The sequence below is a fragment of the Loxodonta africana genome, chromosome 16, assembly GCF_030014295.1.
Source record: "Loxodonta africana isolate mLoxAfr1 chromosome 16, mLoxAfr1.hap2, whole genome shotgun sequence".
In the NCBI taxonomy this organism is placed as follows: domain Eukaryota; kingdom Metazoa; phylum Chordata; class Mammalia; order Proboscidea; family Elephantidae; genus Loxodonta; species Loxodonta africana.
In genome coordinates this window covers 67,358,723-67,378,164 of record NC_087357.1, presented here as the reverse complement: position 1 = coordinate 67,378,164, position 19,442 = coordinate 67,358,723, and the positions used below count along the sequence as shown (strand labels likewise).

At 47.9% G+C, this 19,442-nt stretch overlaps 1 protein-coding gene across 4 annotated transcripts in view; it reads right to left on the bottom strand.

Annotated features, from left to right (window-relative positions):
• Positions 1 to 19,442, bottom strand: part of TSPAN15 (tetraspanin 15) — a 57,484-nt gene that overhangs the window by 11,330 nt on the left and 26,712 nt on the right. For all 4 annotated transcript variants that reach the window (XM_064269653.1, XM_010589190.3, XM_064269654.1 and 1 more), the window contains exons 2-3: positions 7,870 to 8,055; positions 6,607 to 6,681 (exon numbers count right to left, since the gene is read on the bottom strand). In XM_064269653.1, coding sequence (XP_064125723.1) covers positions 6,607 to 6,681; positions 7,870 to 8,055 — 261 coding nt within the window. The remainder of the gene's footprint in view (positions 1 to 6,606; positions 6,682 to 7,869; positions 8,056 to 19,442) is intronic.

Here is a 19,442-nt window from a genome sequence, read left to right as displayed (position 1 = left end):
GACGCCGGCACGTGGTAGGTTAGGCTGCCCGGCACATAGTAGGTACGGGTATTATTATTATAGGTCTTTATCTCTTTTTCCAGGAGAACAACACCCTATGCCCCCACTTCATATCCATCACATCATCAGTGGAAAACGGCTGGTCCCAAGGGAAACTGAGGCCCCAATTCATGTCCAGAAGAGCTATCTGAAAGGAGGCAGCCTCCAGGGCAAGAGTCCCTAGGCATCCAGGACAGGCCAGCACCTGGCCCAGGACTCATACAAACACCTGACAGCCCAGAAAGCATGTGATTTGCCCAAGGTCACACAGCTGGTCAGTGGCAGAGAGAAGCTAGAACCAAAGTGGCAAAGCTCCCACCCAACACCCTTTTAAAAAGCCAAGATATACACCCAAAGCTCAGCTTGGGGTCCTCTCTCCAAACTCTCTCCAGTATCAGGAAGAAAGCAACAAAGGGATACGATGGCCACCTCCTTCCTGAGAGTCATGCGGCTCAAACCAAGGTCATGAAGGCCCCCAAGCAGTGAACTTGGTCTCTGCAGCCAGAAGAAAAACCCTCTGCACAGCTCCCTCTCGAGACCCGGGATCAGACGTCAGCCCAGAGGGGGGAGAGCATGCAGGCACCATAAAGGCGCTGAGCTCACCAACCTGCTGCCTAGTGATTTGGGGGAGGGGGGATGTGCGGGTGTGAGAGCTGCCCGCACCACCTGGCCCAAGGCAGGACCACCTGGCCTCGGGCCCACCCTTCCCAGAGGCCCCCCAGGTCGTGATGCTTTTCCAACCCTGGAGGCCTGCTTAACTAAGTGACAGGCCAGCTGGCTGGGGTGTGGTTAGGGGTGCCTAAGAAACAGGTCACCAGGATGGGGCCAGTCTGCCACCAGGGTAGGGTGGGGGAATGAGCTCATGCCACTGAACGGTAGGCTGCAGGGGACCTTTGGCTGAGCTGAGGTGCAGAGGAGTGATAGCAAGGCTAGGGACATGCCTAGGTCATGCGTGTGGGATGTGTGTCCGGCGCTTCCTTCCACTCTCCAGGCACTGCAGACACAGACCTGGTCCACAGGTCCCTCCTCTTCCCTCCCCTCCTCTGCCTCTCTGATCCTTCCAGTCCTTCTGCTGTCCCCCAGCTGCCCACACTGGGCCACTGGGATGTTTAGAATCCCCCAGAGCAGAGATGGGTGGGATGAACAGAAGCAGCAGAGGGGGTGCGTGGGTGTTCAGTGGGGAGAGGCTCCCCTACCCTCTGGTGAGCAGCCTCAACCTCTCTCCCCAAATCATCTGGTCTCTGAGCACTTTGCAAAGACACACTGACTCCCAGAGAGGTCTCTTTTGTGAACAGCAGGCCTTTCATTTGGTAAGCTGAGCCAGGCCCTTCAGGGAAGTGAGGCCCTGTGGGAGGCCTCTCAGAATTGGCAGGAGGAACCCAGGCCGCCAGTGTTGGGCTCCATGGGGCAGCAGCTGCCTTCCGTCCCATCAGGGACTTCTTTGGGTTGTATTGGCTCTTGAAAGTGTCCCTTACGTTTGGCACCGTGTGTGTGAGTGTGACTGTGTTGTGTGTAAGTGTGCGAGTATGGGTGTTTGTGACTGTGTATGTGTGTGAGCGTGTGACTGTATTGTGAGGGTGAGTGTGTGTGTGACTTGTATGTGTGTGAGTGTGACTGTGTGTGACTGTATATGTGAGGGTGTGAGTGTGTGTGTGAGTGTGACTGTGTGTGTGTGTGTGAGGGTGTATGTGTGTGACTGTGTGTGTGTGAGTGTGACTGTGTATGTGTGACTGTATGTGTATGACTGTGTCTGAGGGTGTGTGATTGTGCCTGTGTCTGAGAGTGTGTACCAGAAGACTTGTCCTCTACATTAGGTGGTTCCTGTGCTGTGGTGGGGGGTGGAGAGGGTCTTGAAACTTCATGGAAGAGCAGTAGGGGGCAGGGAGAAACACCAGTTGTGTGGTTTGCTAACTGTAAAGCGCCATGCCTATGTAGTTGGGCACCTGTAACGTCTGAGGGACTGTGAGGAGCCGCTCAGAGGTCGGGCCCTCGGAGCAGACAGCGAAGACGATAGGATTCTGGCTTCCTCGCAGCTTCCACAGAGGCCAAACACGTCCGGTGCCACCCCACTGGGCGCTAAACCAGGTCATGCCAGCAGGAGCAGCTCCAGCGAAGTCTAGAAAACCACCTTTTGCGAAACACTGGCACGACCCTGGAGGTCACGTGGCTCAGACTAAATTAAGCAAAGAGTAAATAAACAGCAAAGCCCTCAGGATTTCAGGGCACATTGTTTAAGAAGTCACCAGACTCAAGCTACAAAGAGCTGTCATCTCTAGTGCTTTCTTTTAAATCTAGTGTAAATATACCCAGAGGCTTGGCAACATCGTGCCCTGAAGAGGTGCTTGGAGTGTTCTGAAATGAATGAGGAACTAAGGTGGGGTGGGAGTGACATGTGGAGGCAGCCCCCTACAGGATGGGAGGCCCAAAGAGTTGGAAAAGAGGCAGGGGTGGAAGGGTTGCAGCTGGAGCCTCCCTCCAGGCTTTGCCCAGAGGGCCCCCCTCCCAGTTCCTTCAGGGGATGGAGCTGTCTTGGGCCCCTCCCAACATCTATCGCTCCCATATCAGCTTCTGAGACAGAAGACTGGCCTGGGGAGGGTGGCTGCTGGCAGCCCAGCCTGATCCACCTGCTGACCAGGTTCTCATAACCTCAGCTGTGGGGTAGGGGGAATTGGGCTTCCTCCCTTTGTGTCTGGGGCTGAGCCATCATCTGGGCTCCCCCAGCCCCTTGCAGAGGCTGATGCATCCTCTTTGCCCCAAACCCCAGCCTCTGCTCAGGCCCTGAGATGAGCCCCATTGGCAACCAAGGGTGGAAGAGAACCCAGAAAGTCAGAAAGAAAAGGGTGGAATGCTGAGGGTCTTCTAATTTCCAGACCCTTCCTCAGACCCGGCCTGAAGTCACATGTCTGATCCCCACTGGGGTGTGGAGTTATGTCTCAGTTTTCCAGGTGTCTCAGTTATCTAGTGCTGCTACAACAAATACCACAAATGAATGGCGTTAGCAAACAGAAATTTATTTTCTCACAGTTTAGGAGGCTAGAAGTCTGAATTCAGAGCACTGTCTCTAGGGGAAGTCCTCTCTCTGTTGGCTCTGGAGGAAGGTTCTTGTCTCTTCAGCTTCTGCTTCCTGGTTACTTGATGTCTTGACATCTATTTTACCTCATCTCTCTCTGCTCACTTATTTAATCTCTTTTATATCTCAAAGGAAACCCTGGTGGTGTAGTGGTTAAGAGCTACGGCTGCTAACCAAAAGGTTGGCAGTTGAAATCTACCAGGCGCTCCTTGGAAACTCTATGGGGCAGTTCTACTCTGTCCTATAGGATCGAAAAAGAGATCGACTCAAGATACACCACACACTAATCCTGCCTCATTAACATAACAAAGACAACCCGGTTCCAAATGGGATTATAACCACAGGCAGAGAGGTTAGGATTTACGACATCTACTTTAATAAAATCAATCTATAACACCAGGTATTTTAGGCTCAAGCCCTGATCCCAAAAGGCTGTCTTCGGTGGGGCACACTATCAGTAGGACTCTGGCTAGATCAGTGCTGAACTTCCTTGACTTCTGGAGCCACTGGCAGCCTTGCTCTGGGTGGGAAGGATCCATGTTCAGGTGTTCAGCAGTGCAGACCAGGTGCAGGCCTCCTTCCTCCCTGCCCCTGACCTTAGAGTGGTCCAGAACCAGCCAGAGCCAGCACCATGATCAAGTAAGTAGGCTGGTTGCTCCCCTCCTTCCCCTGGCCTGGTGTTGGGTATGACCACACCACCTCTGATCAAGGCTGGGAGAGAGACGACTGCCCCCTCCCACCTGGTGGTTGAGGGAATGAGGCCCTGGGATGGGGGTACAGATGTACCACCTATGGCCCAGAGCTACCCACCTCTAATACCCCGACACCCTCACTAGAGGATTCTGGAACAAGCCGGGACAAAGCAGGTGTCATAAGGAATGAGACGCAGACAGGGGTCATTCAGGTCCTCCTCCTACCTCTGGCTGGGGTCTAGGTGTTCACGGCCCTTTGGGGCCACCTGCCTCTGTGCCTGGCTGTCTGGGTGGATGGCCAGAGAAGCAGCTTCTGCCTGACCGTTGGGTCATGCTTGTCAGGAGAAACCTCTTTGGAGTCAAGAGGTGATTGAAAGCAGTGTGTTGGGAGTCTGGTTATCCTGTCATGGTGCGGCTGCCCTATTGCCCGTGCTGTGACCTGCACATCTTCCTGAGAACCAGGGGGAGGAGTCGTTAGCCTGACGATTCATTTTCACCTGTCGCCCAAGTGGATTCTTGTAGTTAACAGGTAGCCTGTGGGGCTGGAGACTGAACTTGCTTTATTGTGGCTCAGAGAAATCTGTGATCTTCGCTTGGTGAGGAAAAAATGCAGTTGGGAACTCACCTCTTTCAGCAGCTGGCCCTGATTGCTTTATACCGTTTTCTCCTCCTTATATTGCCCTTCCTGCCACCCCCACCATCAGCCAGGCTGCTCCTTTTTCCTTGTTCTCACCACTGGCCTGTCTCTTGTTTTACAAAATCACCTTACCTTAGAATTGAAAGGGGCCTTATTTTTCTCTACATGGTATTTTTCCCTTGAGTATAAAAAAGAAAGAGAAAAAAGAACATTTGGGAGCTACGGGAAAATATAAAGGAGGGAATGAAAATCACTCTAGTCCCACCCTTCAGAGGAAATAAGAGTTAATATTTCTACTTCCTTCCAATCTTTTCTACAGACCTATTTTTTCATTGTGGAGATTTTACTGTATTTATAATTCTGTATCCAGTTTTTAAATGTTTAAAGTTATATATCCTGGGCATATGATACCACGGCCCAACCTGACCCTCCAAACAGTGCACAGCCCTAGCAGGAAGGGCTTCACGTCAGGCTGCACCCAAGACTCACCCCGGGGGCTTTAGTGGGTGGCAGGGCCCAAGTGAGGGGTCTGACCAAGGGGAAGGAAGACACGTCACAGGCCAGGAAGCCCCAGGGTTTGGGGACAACTGAGAACTCTCACCCCTGACCCCAGGCCTACGACATCCTAAGATGTGAGGACCAAAGGGCCCCTGTGGGTTCCAAAGGCCAATGCCTTTGTCTCAGCTCTCTCAACTGAAAAAGAGGTGGTGCACCGCCCTTGCTGTCCTACAGAGCACTGGAAAATGACGAATAAGAGCGCCTTTGTCAAAATACGTTGGAAGCTAGAAGCCTTGTTCACTTAGGAGGCTGTTTATCAAAGCCATTGATGCTGCTGACCTTGAACTGGATATGGGCTCTAGCCAGGAAAGCACGAACCCATAACTATTGGGAGCTCTGCCTGGCCACACAGAAAAAAAGGCTCAAGGCTGCTGAAAAATGAACCAGTATCCCGGATCTGCCAGCTCAGAGTGGATGGTATGAAAAGTAGAAAAGAGGGAAAGGGAGGAGGTGGTAGCAAGACTGGATTGAGAAGCATCCCTGTGCTGCTTCTGCCTTGGTGTGTGCTCTTGGGAGGGTGTCTTAACCTTTCTGTGCCTCAGTGGCTCCATCAATACAATGGGAATCTCCCCTCCCTTCTCCTGGGGCTTGTAAAACAAGAAAAGCCCCTGGATTCTTAAAAAAAAAAAAACTTAGTTGCTAGCAAGTTGATTCCAACTCATGGTGACGCTTTTCTTCTGAGGTGCCTCTGGGTAGATTCGAACCTGAAACCTTTCAGTTAGCAGTGGAGTGTGTTAAATGTTTGTACCACCCAGGGACTCCTTCCCAGCAATCAGGGGCCTTGGGTCTGCAAACCCTTCCAGGGCCAGGATGCCAGGTATGACCCTCTCACCCTGTCTCTTCCTCACCCCGTATCCGGCAGGGAGTCCTGTCAGCACTGCCTCTAAAACATCCAGGATATCCAACCCTTACTGCCCAGGCCCACTGCCTGCACCCTGGCCAAGCTGTCATCACCCCTTCCCTGGATGACCGCTGCAGCCTCCTATTGGTCTCTCCGCTCCTTCCCTGGCCTGCCTTCTGTCCGCTCAGCAACCAGAGGCATCCTTAAAAACACGAAAATCAGGTCACATCGCTCCTCTGCATAAAACTCTCCAAAGGCTTCCTACTGTCTTCTGAAAAATATCCAAGCTCTGAAACCATGGCCCTTGAGGACCTAGGTGGTCTGCTGGCCCTCTCCCCATCTCTCCCTATCACTCACTTGCTTCAGGCAAGTGGCCTCCACACTGTTCTGCAAACTTGCTGGGCTCCTTGCTGCCCCAGGGCCTTTGCTCCCGTTGTTCTCTCAGTCTGGACCTGTGTTCTTCTGAGCCTCATCTGGCTGGCTCCTTTTCATTATTAAAGCCTCAAATAAGAGGCCACCTCCTTCTCAGGTAGGTCACCACCCTCTTAAATGTTGCCCCTACCCATCTCCACCCCAGGCACTCTCATAACAGCTGTGTCATGTTCTTATCATCTGATTCGCTTGTTCAGTGCCTGTCTCCCCCAAGAGAATGGAAGTTCCCTGGGAGGTTACCTATCTTGCTCACTGCGGCACCCCCAGTTTACAACCCAGGGCACATACAGTGTGTGCCCAGTAAGCACATGGCTGATAAATGAAACCCCAGGCCCACCTGGTTCCGGAAGATCAAGGCCACCACGCCACCAATGAGCTCCATGATGAGACAGATCCCAAGGATGTACATGAACTGAAAAACAAGATTCAGAGATTCATGTGAAGGACACGTGCGAGGCGGAGGGCAAGCGGCATCCGCTCTGAGGTCTAAGCACAAATTAGTCACGGGCAGAATCATCTGTCTGAGCTCTTGGGCCTTTGCCCCCTTCCTCCTGTGGGAACACAGGACATAGACAAGCATTCCCTGGAAAAGCCCGGCTGCGGAGTCCGTTGTCAGGAAGAGTGACTCAACGTCTCAGCCAGATTGTTGTCAACGTTTATCCCAGGGGTCCTCAGCAAGTCCACGGGGGAAGAGCATTACCTCGCTCCAGCCAGGCCAAGATGTCAGAGCCTGCTTGATGGGCAGCCTGAGATAGCAATGCCAGCTCGCCATGTAGGGACCCCCAGAGAGGGAGCAGGTACTGGGTGCCTGAGGCTCCCAGGATACCACATCACCCATACCCTTTATCAGAGAATAAGCATTGTCCAAAAACTGACTCTAGCAGCTTCCAGCTCAGGCAGCACTAAGATCCTGCTTACTGGGAATTATAGGGGCTTCCCGTCTGAGGGGAGACATGAAACCAAGACAGATACATCTGTGTAGAGTAAATAGATCCTTGCTTTGAGGAACCATCCCTCACTCCACAGTAAGGGGGTGAGCGTAGAGCTGACTCCACCCTCTGACATCGGAGTGAGCACATGGCCCTCATCAGGCCCATCAGAGACTGGGTCTTTAGCCAGCATTACCAGGAAAGATTTACTGGGGTCAACAGCTATAAGGACTGTTGGCTAGAGGATGACATTGGGTGCCAGGCAGGAGCAGTCCCAGGTGGGAGGGCAAGAGAAAGACCCAATGCGCCTGAACCCCTGGACCCTGCTGTGGGTTTGCTAGTTACGTGAGCAGTGAACTCACCACCATCTTCCTTTTTTGTTTTTGCTTGTTCTCATTTGAATTTTATTTCTTCCTCTTGGAACTGAGAGTTCAGATGAACAAAAGGTTTAAGTAAATGAGCAGAATAATATTTTAAAAAATGGAGGTGGCCTGGGCACTCCTGGGCCAACATGAACAGACGGGCTTACCCTGGAAAGGCTCTGTAGGAGCTGGTTTGAGACTCGGCCTGAAGAAACTGAGCTGCCCCTGGGGCCAAAGCAGTCTACCCAGCTTCCCTGGGGACTACAGCCCCCACCCTGCCCTGGCTGAGGGTGGGTAGAGCAGACTCACCGACTGGAGAAGGCACAGGTTGTCCCGGAGGGAAGCCAGCACACCAATGAAGGAGACGATGAACATGACAACCCCCAGGAGGATGAGGATGATGGCCGGAGCTAGAAAGGCACTCTCGAGGGTTTTGTATTTTTGCCGCTCGACCTCTGCATAGATCCCCACAGACAGGACCAGGGCCCCGATCAGCTGCAGAAAGAAAGCAGGAAGTGAGAGAGGAGAAGGACTGACGGTCACTCAGTTTCCCTCCAAAGAGTTCATCTGGGGCTGTTGTGTCTGCTGTCAGCAGTTCCCCCCACCCCCATCAGCTGCCCACACAGGAGTGGACCTTATTTGGAGACACCCCCTTAAGGGTGGGTCAGAGGAAATGCCACAGGCTAGAGAGTCATGGACCCTGGATTCCAGTCTCAGCTCTGCCACTTACTGACCCTGGGCCTCAGGCGTTTGATCACACTGAGTTTGTGTTTCCATCTAGAAAGTGGGTACAAAGACACTCATTTCTGCCCTGCTTGCCCGCAGTTTTTTGTGAGGTTTTAATGAGATCACAAAAGTTGAAACAATGCAAACATGGAAAGCACGGACCCCTGGGCAAGCACCAAGCAAGCAGAGAATACAGGGAAGCCCAGAACTGCTCAGGGGAACGGCACTTCACTCAGCACCAAGAAAACGGGGCTCACTTTCAGGGTTACCACTGGAGGCTCAAGGTTGAGCTGGGAGGAATTTTGGGGGGATTTTTAAGTAAAGCCTCTCATTATCAACTTTTCTAATAATGGAAAGCTCACCCATGTAGCACCCTATCGGGAAAACCCAGGCGGTAAAGCCCCACCCGCAGTACCATGCACTTGGAGGACTTCTTTTCTCTCTTGGCCTGAAAAGTCTTATACTAAATCCTCGGGGAGCTTTGTCACCTGACACCCCCCCCAACCCCCAGACAAGGCTGGGCCACACTGCCACATCTCCCCTGGATCCCATAATAGCCTCCCAACCAGCCCCCTCAGCCTATTCCCCACACAATAGCCAGAGTGACCCAGTTAAACCTAAGTCAGAGCAGCCTGTGATTCTGCGTGCCTAGAATAGAGGCCCAAATCCTAGTAACGAGAGCCAAAATGTGACCTTGAGTATATCCCACCTGAATTTAGAGACCATTTCAACAATAGTTTTGATGCATTGAACACTAATGACAGAAGACCAGACGAGTTGTGGAATGACATCAAGCACATCATACATGAAGAAAGCAAGAGGTCACTGAAAAGACAGGAAAGAAAGACCAAGACGGATGTCAGAGGAGACTCTGAAACTTGCTCTTGAATGTTGAGTAGCTAAAGAAAAAGGAAGGAATGATGAAAAAAGGGACAGAAGATTTCAAAGGGCAGCTCAAGAAGACAAAGTAAAGTATTATAATGACATGTGAAAAGACCTGGAGATAAAAAACTAAAAGGAAAGAACACGCTCGGCGTTTCTCAAACTGGAAGAACTGATGAAAAAATTCAAGCCTCAAGTTGCAATAGTGAAGGATTCTTTGGGGAAAATATTAAGCAACGCCAGAAGCATTGAAAGAAGATGGAAAGAATACACAGAGTCATTATACCAAAAAGAATTATCGACGTTCAACCATTTCAAGAAGTGGCATCTGATCAGGAACCTACAGTACTGAAGGAAGTAGCCTAAGCTGCGCTGAAGGCGTTGTTGAAAAACAAGTCTCCAGGAATTGACAGAATATCATCTGAGATGTTTCAACAAATGGATACAGCACTGGAAGTGCTCACTCGCCTATGCCAAGAAATTTGGAAGACAGCTACCTGGTCAACCAGGTAAGGATCTCTATGGAAGAGACCCATAGTTATGCCTTTTCCCAAGAAAGGTGATCCCACTGAATGTGGAAATTATCGAACAATATCATTAATATCACGTGCAAGCAAGATTTTGCTGAAGACCACTCAAAAGCAGATGCAGCAGTATATCAACAGGGGACTGCTAGAAATTAAGGCTGGATTTGGAAAAGGATGAAGAACCAGGGGTACCATTGCTGAAAGCACAGAATACCAGAAAGATGTTTACCTGTGTTTTTTGACTATGCAAAGGCAATCGACTATGTGGATCACAACAAATTATGGGTAACACTGCAAAGAATGGGAATTCCAGAACACTTAATTGTGCTTATGAGGAACCTGCACATAGATCAAGAGGCTGTTGTTCGGACAGAACAAGGGGATACTGAGTGGTTTAAAGTCAGGAAAGGCGTGAGTCACGGTTGTATCCTTTCACCATACCTATTCAATCTGTATGCTGAGAAAATAATCCAAAAAGCTGGACTATATGAAGAATGGGGTATCAGGATTGGAGGAAGACTCATTAACAACCTGCGTTATGCAGATGACACAACCTTGCTTGCTGAAAATGAAGAGGACTTGAAGCACTTACTGATGAAGATCAAAGACCACAGCCTTCAGTGTGGATTGCACCTCAACATAAAGAAAACAAAAATGCTGGTAATAGGGAACCCAGGGTTGAGAAGGGAGAGTGTAGACATGTCGTGGGGTTGTTAACCAATGTCATACAGCAATGTGTGTACTAACTGTTTGATGAGAAACTAGTTTGTTCTGTAAACCTTCATCTAAAGTACAGTTAAAAAAAAAAATCCTCACAACTAGACCAATAAGCAACATCATGATAAACGGAGAACAGATTGAAGTTGTCAAGGATTTCATTTAACTTGGATCCACAATCAACACTCATGGAAGCAGCAGTCAAGAAGTCAAAAGACACTTTGCACTGGGCAAATCCAATGCAAATGACCTCTTTAAAGTGTTGAAAAGCAAAGATGTCACCTTGAAGACTAAGGTGCACCTGACACAAGCCATGGTTTTTCAATTGAATCATATGCATGCGAAAGCTGGACAATGAATAAGGAAGACAAAAGAATTGATGCCTTTGAATTGTGGTACTGGTGAAGAATATTGAATATACCACGGACTGCCAAAAGAATGAACAAATCTGTCTTAGAAGAAGCACAACCAGAGTGCTCCTTAGAAGCAAGGATGGCGAGACTACATCTTACATACTTTGGACATGTTGTCAGGAGAGATCAGTCCCTGGAGAAGGACATCATGCTTGGTAAAGTACAGCATCCACGAAAAAGAGGAAGACCCTCAACGAGATGGATTGACAGGGTGGCTGCAATAATGGGCTCAAGCATAACAGCGACTGTGGGCATGGCACAGGACCAGGCAGTGTTTCGTTCTCTTGTACACAGAGTCGCTATGAGTTGGAATCAAGTGGACGGCACCTAACAACAAAAACACATCACTTGGGTCCAGGACTCTGTTGTATTCACATCTATAGAACCTTCCCTTGGTTTGAAAAGATAACCTGGGATTACCTGCACACGTTGCTCCCATCTAAAAGGAATGCCATCCCAATACACATGGGTCAGAGGTGCTGAAGGCATTGAGAAACTCTGCTACTTGTCAATGAGCTGGCCATATCAGGAAAACCGTGAGGGAGGAGACTTCATCAAAATTATCCACTTGGGTAAATTTTAAAATTTATATGGCAAGACACACACACACACACACACGTACACACATACCTCTTCAGGAAAATGGCAACACCACAGGAAATAAAATCCACCTTTGATAGAGAAAGATTAACCAGGGACTGTCTATGCTCCAAAACCCAGAACATGGTGAAATTGTTATTCAAGGTCAGCCATTAGGCCAGCCCTCGAGTCTTCTGAGAACAAGGATGAGCAGCCTTTAAAAACCCAGTCCCCCTCATCCCAAATTACTCCACCTAAAACAAGTTGCTCGCTAAACCCTAACCCTGAAGCAGACACAGGGCCCAGAAATCGCTCCACCCCAGGGCTGAGGATTGTGGGTAAACAAGAACCCCACAGAACTGAAGTCTTCAGAGCCCAGGCAGAGCGTGAACAAAACATTTGGAGAAGGGCATGACGTATTTCAGGGCAGCAGAAATGTTTTTTTTACCTTCTGTATTGATCAAAAGTGTAGTTCTTACCCTGTCATGGGGTCAACAGAACTATGACATCTTACTATTTCCTGAAGTGATTCCGTATTCTTTGGAGAGTCCTATGTGCCCTATGTTGTCTGGCAGGAGGGGCACGGGCCCTGACCTCTTCCCACAAGAGCCTGCACCCATCACCCCTTCCTACCTAAGGCTATACTTCCGGATTAAGGCACCATACTTGGGAAACTCCCAAAACGCCAGCCCTGCCAGCAGCCCCGGTTCCAAGCAGAACTGATCCCAGCCTAGCCCAGCCCAGCAGCAGCTTCTTCTATTTTTACGAGCTCCGCAGAGGAAGACATCTGAGTGCCGGACTGCTCCAGAGCAGCCTTACCTCAGGAAACAAAACTTCCTTTGATCTGACCTCACTCCCTCCTGCTGCAAAGCATTGCCTTTTCCTTGCTGGTTGTACCTGCGACATTTCCAGACCACTGAAGTCATGGGAAAAACTCCCACGGTAAATGCAGACCTCCCACCCCACCCCGCGGAGCTGTCACAGGCCCATTCCTTCTGGCCCATCTGAAGGTGCCACCACCCACCCTCCGAGCGGCCTGGCAGGCAACCCCCACCCCAGGCGGGTCCCCACGCTACATGGCCGATTGCGTTCCTCAAACTCTGAGGGGCAGTGGGAATGTGGAGAGGCTGGCATAGCCCTTCCCAGGAACATCACGTTTTCCCAATGATATTTACACCTCCGATAACGTCAGTTTATGTTTCCATCTGAGTATAAAATGACCTGTCATTGTGAGGATGCATTCCGCCTGCTCCTCTCTGCCATTTATAGGCTTCACCAGGTGGCCAGCCACTCCATCTCCAGCTTGGGAGGCAAATGGTCCATCTCTCAAACAGAACAGCTTCTGAGAAGCAGGGTTGGGGGCAAGGGGTCGTGCCCATTTGGGGCCAAAAAGGGAAAGAACATGCTGCCAGTAGCCCATGGGCTTCGCAAACAATGTGGCATCGTCAACCAAGACTATGCAGGAGCCCTGTGGCCCAGTAGAATGGGCCTGAAGGTCTCCTCCGAGCCCTGCAGCCTTGAACCCAGCTTCCTCCTCCAAAGGCAAGGCCCAGCTCCAAGCTCAGCTGGGAAGCAGGAGGCCCTGGGAGCGGCAGTTAGGTCTCCTTCTTCAGGAAGCACCTGGCAGCTGGGGCAAGTCTGCATTTAGGGGACCTGCAAAGGGACCGTTTTTACCCTGAAAGGCACATAAACCCGTTGCCGATGAGTCGGTTCCGACTCACAGTGACCCTAGAGGACAGAGTAGAACTGTCCCACAGGGTTTCCAAGAAGCAGCTGGTGGATTTGAACTGCCAACTCTTGGTTAACAGTTGTAACACACCATAGCTCTCAACCACTGTGCCACCAGGGCACATACCAGGCACCTATTATGTTCTATAGGAGACCTGGAGACACAATAGTTAAGTGCTCAGCTACTAACCGAAAGGTTGGCGGTTTTAACCTACCAGCTACTCATCCGGAGAAAGATGTGGCAGTCTGCTTTGGTAAAGATTACAGCCTCGGAAACCCTATGAGGGGCTCTACTCTGTTCCACTCTGTCCTATAGGGTCACTATGAGTCAGAATCAACTCAACAGCAATGGGTTCGGTTTGGTTTTGTTGCTTTGTTCCAGGCCCAGAATCAGGCTCCATGGGGTCACAGCAATAGGCCAGATATGGGGGAGGGAAGATTAAGGGAGGCTGGAAATGACCTCTACAGCCCCATGGATGGGATTCAGGGGGCCTGTGAACTGGCATGTGGGAAAAAATTCACACCTTTATTTTCTTTAGTCTCTAACTGAAATGTAGCCTTTTCTTCCATTCTGAATGTAGGCAACAAACCACACAATGTTAACAGCACCTGTGACTTTCTCACACAAAGAAATGACATCACAGTTATTGCAAATATCTTAAAATATCATTCATGTTAATCATGACTTTAAAATTACAGTAGCTATTAGACCCACTGCTAGATCTTGTGATTTAATGCACTGATAAAGAAGCATCTTATCACTCTATCACAAATTTGGTTTTGTACTATTTTAGTAATATATCTCAATAAGAGGGGTTTCTTTTGTAATTTTACGTATTTCATTTTATGCATTTAAATATCTTGCTCTAAGGAGGAGTCCGTAGACTCCCTCCCCAGAGAGCCAAAGGGGTCCTTGGCACAAAAACGATAACGCTCCCCTGGTCTGTGGGAAGCAAGATGCAATTCCTGCCGTGGAGAAGTGCAGAGTGTTCTGGAACTTGAACAAAAGAGCGAAGGGGTATGTCTTAGTTACCTACAAAAAAAAAAAAAAAAAAAAAACCCATTGCTGTCTAGTTGATTCCGACTCATAGTGGCCCTATAGAACAGAACTGCCCCCTAGGGTCTCCAAGTAGCAGCTCCTGGATTCAAACTGCCGACCTTTTGGTAAGCAGCTGAACATTTAACCACTGTGCCACCGGGGCTCCCTTAGTTACCTAGAGCTGCTGTAATAGAATATTACAAGTGGGTGGCTTTTTAAAAATATATATTTTCTCACAGTTTTGGAGGCTAAAAGTTCAAATCAGGGTCCTGTTCCTCCCTCCGCACCCTCTCTGTGTCTTTTCTGCTCTTTTTTAAAACTCAGAAGTGATTAAGCTTAGGACCCACCCTACCCTGGTATGGCATCATTAACATAACAAAAGAAAAGCCCTATTTCCAAACAGGATTACATCCATAGGTACAGGGGCCAGGACTTCAGTACCTATTTTGGGAGAACACAGTTTCATCCATAGCAGGTATCAGAAAAATCAGGATGGACTTCCTGGAGGAGTCAGCATTTCTTGGAAGGCCCTAAGAACTATTTCATCATGGGGCGCTCAAGGTCCCATCCTTTGGCTCTGTGTGGGGCCAAAGCAAAGTACTTTTCTAGGTTTCTAGCTTGAAAAGAGGTGGGAAGTAGCTAAACTCCAAAGCCAAGATTTTAAATAAAATGGAGCTAGAAGGGTCTCTGCATCCAGCCCAAAGAAACCTTGGACTTCAAGTCCCTCAGCTCTTCTTCCTGGAGCAGATCCTGCCTGGCCCTGGGCCAAGCCCACCCTGCAGACGGCCAGCCTCCTGTTCAGCCCGCTGGGCACCAGCTCCTCCCATACAGATCAGGGCGCTGGGAGGAGCAGTGCAGGCAAGACAGTAGACAGCAGCTGGCATTCCCAGCTTGCCTTTTTTTAGCTTCATGCCCTTGGCCATGTCACATCCTTCTTTGGGTCTCATTTTTCATCTGTAAAATAGTGAAGCTGCTACCATTTATAAACCAATGATCCTGTGCCAGCATCCTGCAAAGTGCTATACATGCCTATTTCCCTACACACACACACACACACACACACACACATACACACACACACTCAAGTGACTACCACTCCCGTTTTACAGATGAGGATCGACGAGGTTAGGGAGAGGTAGAGCCAGGATTCACAGCCAAAGCCCTATGCTCTTAACAGTTAAACCCATCTGTCTGGCCAGCCACTAAGCCTACCAGATGGAACTTCCTGAAGACCTGGGAAATAACTGGCATGAAATGACTTCCCAAAATACGAGGGTGACCATAATAGTTTCTGTGATGATAGTGATATCCAAATGTGATGATGGCAATGTCCAATAGGGTAGCCAAAACTCTATGGGGCAGTTCTGCTCTGTCCTATCGGGTCACTATGAGTCGGAATTGACTCAATGGCACTGGGTTTCTTTTTTTTTTTTAGACATGTTTGATTAGCAATAGTTTGAAACACAGCTTTGTGACTAAGGAACTGAACTTTTAATTTACTTCATTTAAGTTTAAACACATGTGGCTAGCAGTCACTGTATTGGACTTGAGAGCTCTAGAGTGTCTTTTCATTGGAAGTTATCTCTCGCCATTCTCAGACTGCCCCTTTCTGAAGACAGAGACCACCCTTTTCAAAAAGCCATGTGCCCCTGGAGCCACTGAGGTCATATTTCAACCTTAACCCAAAACTAGCCCCTGAAGTTATCTTTAAGCCAAACAATATTGTTGTTGTTGTTGTTGTTGTTGTTGTTAAGGGCCATCAGGTCGGTTCCTACTCATAGCAACCCTGCACACAACAGAACGGAACACTTCCCAGTCCTCACAATCTGTGAAACACAAGCTGTATTTGAGCTTATTGTTGCAGCCACTGCATCAGTTCATCTCATTAAGGATCTCCCTCTTTTTCAATGACCCTCTACTTGTTACCAAGCATGATGTCCTTCTCCAGGGTCTGGTCCCTCCTGATAACATGTCCAAAGCACATGAGACAAAGTCTCGCCATCCTTGCTTCTAAGGAGCATTTTGGCTGTACTTCTTCCAGGGCAGATTTCTTTGTTCTTCTGGCAGTCCATGGTATATTCAATATTCTTCAACAACACGATAATTCAAAGGCATCAATTCTTTTTTGGTCTTCCCTATTCATTGTCCAGCTTTCACATGCATGTGAGGCAACTGAAAATACCATGACTTGGGTCAGGCACACATTCGTCCTCAAGGTAACAACTTCACTTTTTAACACTTTAAAGAGATCTTTTTATCAGATTGGCCCAGTGCAGTACATCATTTGATGTCTTGACTGCTGCTTCCCTGGCGGTTGATTGTGGATCCAAGCAAGATAAAATCCTTATGTTTCTGCTGGAACCTGTCTTCCATGGGTGACCCTTCAGTTCTTTCAGCTTGAGAAATGCCAAGCATATTCTTCCCTTTTGGTTTTCTAACTCCAGGTCTTTGCACATTTCTTAATAATACTTTACTTTGTCTTTTCAAGCTGCCCTTTGAAATCTTCTGTTCAGCTCTTTTACTTCATCATTTCTTCCATTCACTTTAGCTACTCTACATTCAAGAGCAAGTTTCAGAGTCTCTTCTGACATCCATTTTGGTCTTTTCTTTCTCTTCTGTCTTTTTAATGACCTTTTGCTTTCTTCATGTATGATGTTCTTGATGTCATTTCACAACTCAATTTGGTCATTAGCATTCAGTGAGTCAAATCTACTCTTGAGATGGTCTCTAAATTCAGGCGGGATATACTTAAGGTCCTACTTTGGCTCCCAGAGACTTGTTCTAATTTTATTCAGCTTCTACTTGAACTTGCATATGAGCAACTGATGATCTCTTCCACAGTCAGCCCTGGCCTTGTTCTGATTAATGATATTGAGCATTTCCATGGTTGCTTTCTACAGATATAGTCGATTTGATTTCTGCATACTCCATCTGGTAAGGTCCACATGTATAAAAAACCAAACTCACCGTTGAGTCGATTCCGACTCATAGTGGCCGTATAGGACAGAGTCAAAGTGCCCCACAGGGTTTCCAAGGAGCGCCTGGTGGATTTGAACTGCCCACCTTTTGGTTAGCAGCCAAATTCTTAACCACTACACCATTTATGTTGTTGAAAACAGGTATTTCCAATGAAGTCTTTTTTGTTGTTGTTGTTAGGTGCTGTCAAGTTGGTTCTGACTCATAGCAACCCCATGTACAATAGAACAAAACACTGCCCGGTCCTGCGCCATCCTCACAATCGTTGTCATGCTTGAGCCCATTGTTGCAGCCACTGTATCAATCCATCTCGTTGAGGGTCTCCTTTTTCTCTGACGCTCTACTTTACCAAGCATGATGTCCGTCTCCAGGGACTGATCCCTTCTGATAACACGTCCAAAGTTTGTGAGATGTAGTCTCACCATCCTTGCTTCTAAGGAGCATTCTGGTTGTACTTCTTCCAAGACAAGTTTGTTTGTTCTTCTGGCAGTCCAGGGTATAGTCAATATTCTTTGCCAACACAATTCAAAGGTGTCGATTCTTCTTCAGTAATCCTTATTCATCATCCAGCTTTTGCATGTATATGAGGTCATTGAAAACTTGGCTTGAGTCAGGTGCACCTTAGTTTTCAAGGTGACATCTTTGCTTTTTAACACGTCGAAGGGGAGGTTTTTTGCAGCAGATTTGCCCAACTCAATGTGTCATTTGATTTCTTGACTGCTGCTTCCATGGTGTTGATTGTGGATCCAAGCAAAATGAAATACTTGACAACTTCAATCTTTTCTCCATTTATCATGATGTTGTTTATTGGTCCAGTTGTGAGGATTTTTGTTGAGGTATAATCCATACTGAAGTTTGTGGTCTGTGATCTTCATCAGTAAGTGCTTCAAGTCCTCTTCACTTTCAGCAAGCAAGGTTGTGTCATTTGCATAATGCAGGTTGTTAATGAGTCTTCCTCCAATCCTGATGCCCCTTTTTTCTCTATAGAGTCTAGATCCTCAGATCATTTGCACAGCATAAAGATTAAATAAGTACGGTGAATGAATACAACCCTGATGCACACCTTTCCTGACTTTAAACCACACAGTATCTGGTTGTTCTGTTCGAACAACTGCCTCTTGATCTATGTACAGGTTCTTCATGAGCACAACTAAGTGTTCTGGAATTCCCATTCTTTGCAATGTTATCCATAATTTGTTATGATCCACACAATTCGTTGGCCTTGCAAAATTCTACCATGCGATCTCCTGTAATCTGGTTTCTATCACCAAGGCCATTTCCAACTCCCAATTCTTCTATTTTGTTTACAGGGGTCACATTCCAATCACCAGTAATTATCAATGCATCTTGATTGCATGTTTGACCAATTTCAGACTGCAGAAGTTGGTAAAAATCTTCAATTTCTTCATCTTTGGCCTTAGTGCTTTGGATAATAGTCATATTAACTGGTCTTTCTTGTAGGTGTATGGATATTATCCTATCACCGACAGCATTGTACCTCAGGATAGATCTTGAAATATTCTTTCTGACATAAACGTGACACCATTTCTCAATATGTCATTCTTTTCGTATAGACCATATGATTGTCCGACTCATAATGGCCAACATCAGTCCATTTCAGCTCACTAATGCCTAGGATATCTACCTCTATGTGTTCTGTTTCATTTTTTACGACTTCCACTTCATACATCGTACATGCCAAATTCCGATTATTAGTGGATGTTTGCAGTTGTTTCTTCTCATTTTGAGTTGTGCCACATGGGCAAATGAAGGTCCCGAAAGCTTTACTCCATCTATGTCATTAAGATCGACTCTACTTTGAAGGGACAGCTCTTTCCCAGTCGTATTTTCAGTGCCTTCCAACCTGAGGGGCTCATCTTCCGGCATTATATCAGGCAGTGTGCCGCTGCTATTCATAAGGTTTTCACCAGCCAAGTTTTTCAGAAGTTGACTGACAGGTCCTTCTTTCTAGTCTGTCTTAGTCTGGAAGCTCCACTGAAAACTGTCCACCATGGGTGACCCTGCTAGTATTTGAAATACCGGTGGCATAGCTTCCAGTATCACAGCAACACGCAAGCCAAACAACTGTTTCGCTAATGCAAACCAAACGATAAAACAAAACCAAGAAACCAAACCTGTTCCCGCTGAGTAAAGAATGTTTGCCTTGAGCATTGTGCTCTTATAAAGAATTATCTATATGTGATCGAACTGACACCACCAACTGAAAAAGTTAAATAAGAAGCTTGGGGCAGTGAGTTTATGTTAATGGTGGTAAAGCAATTGAAAAAAGGATAG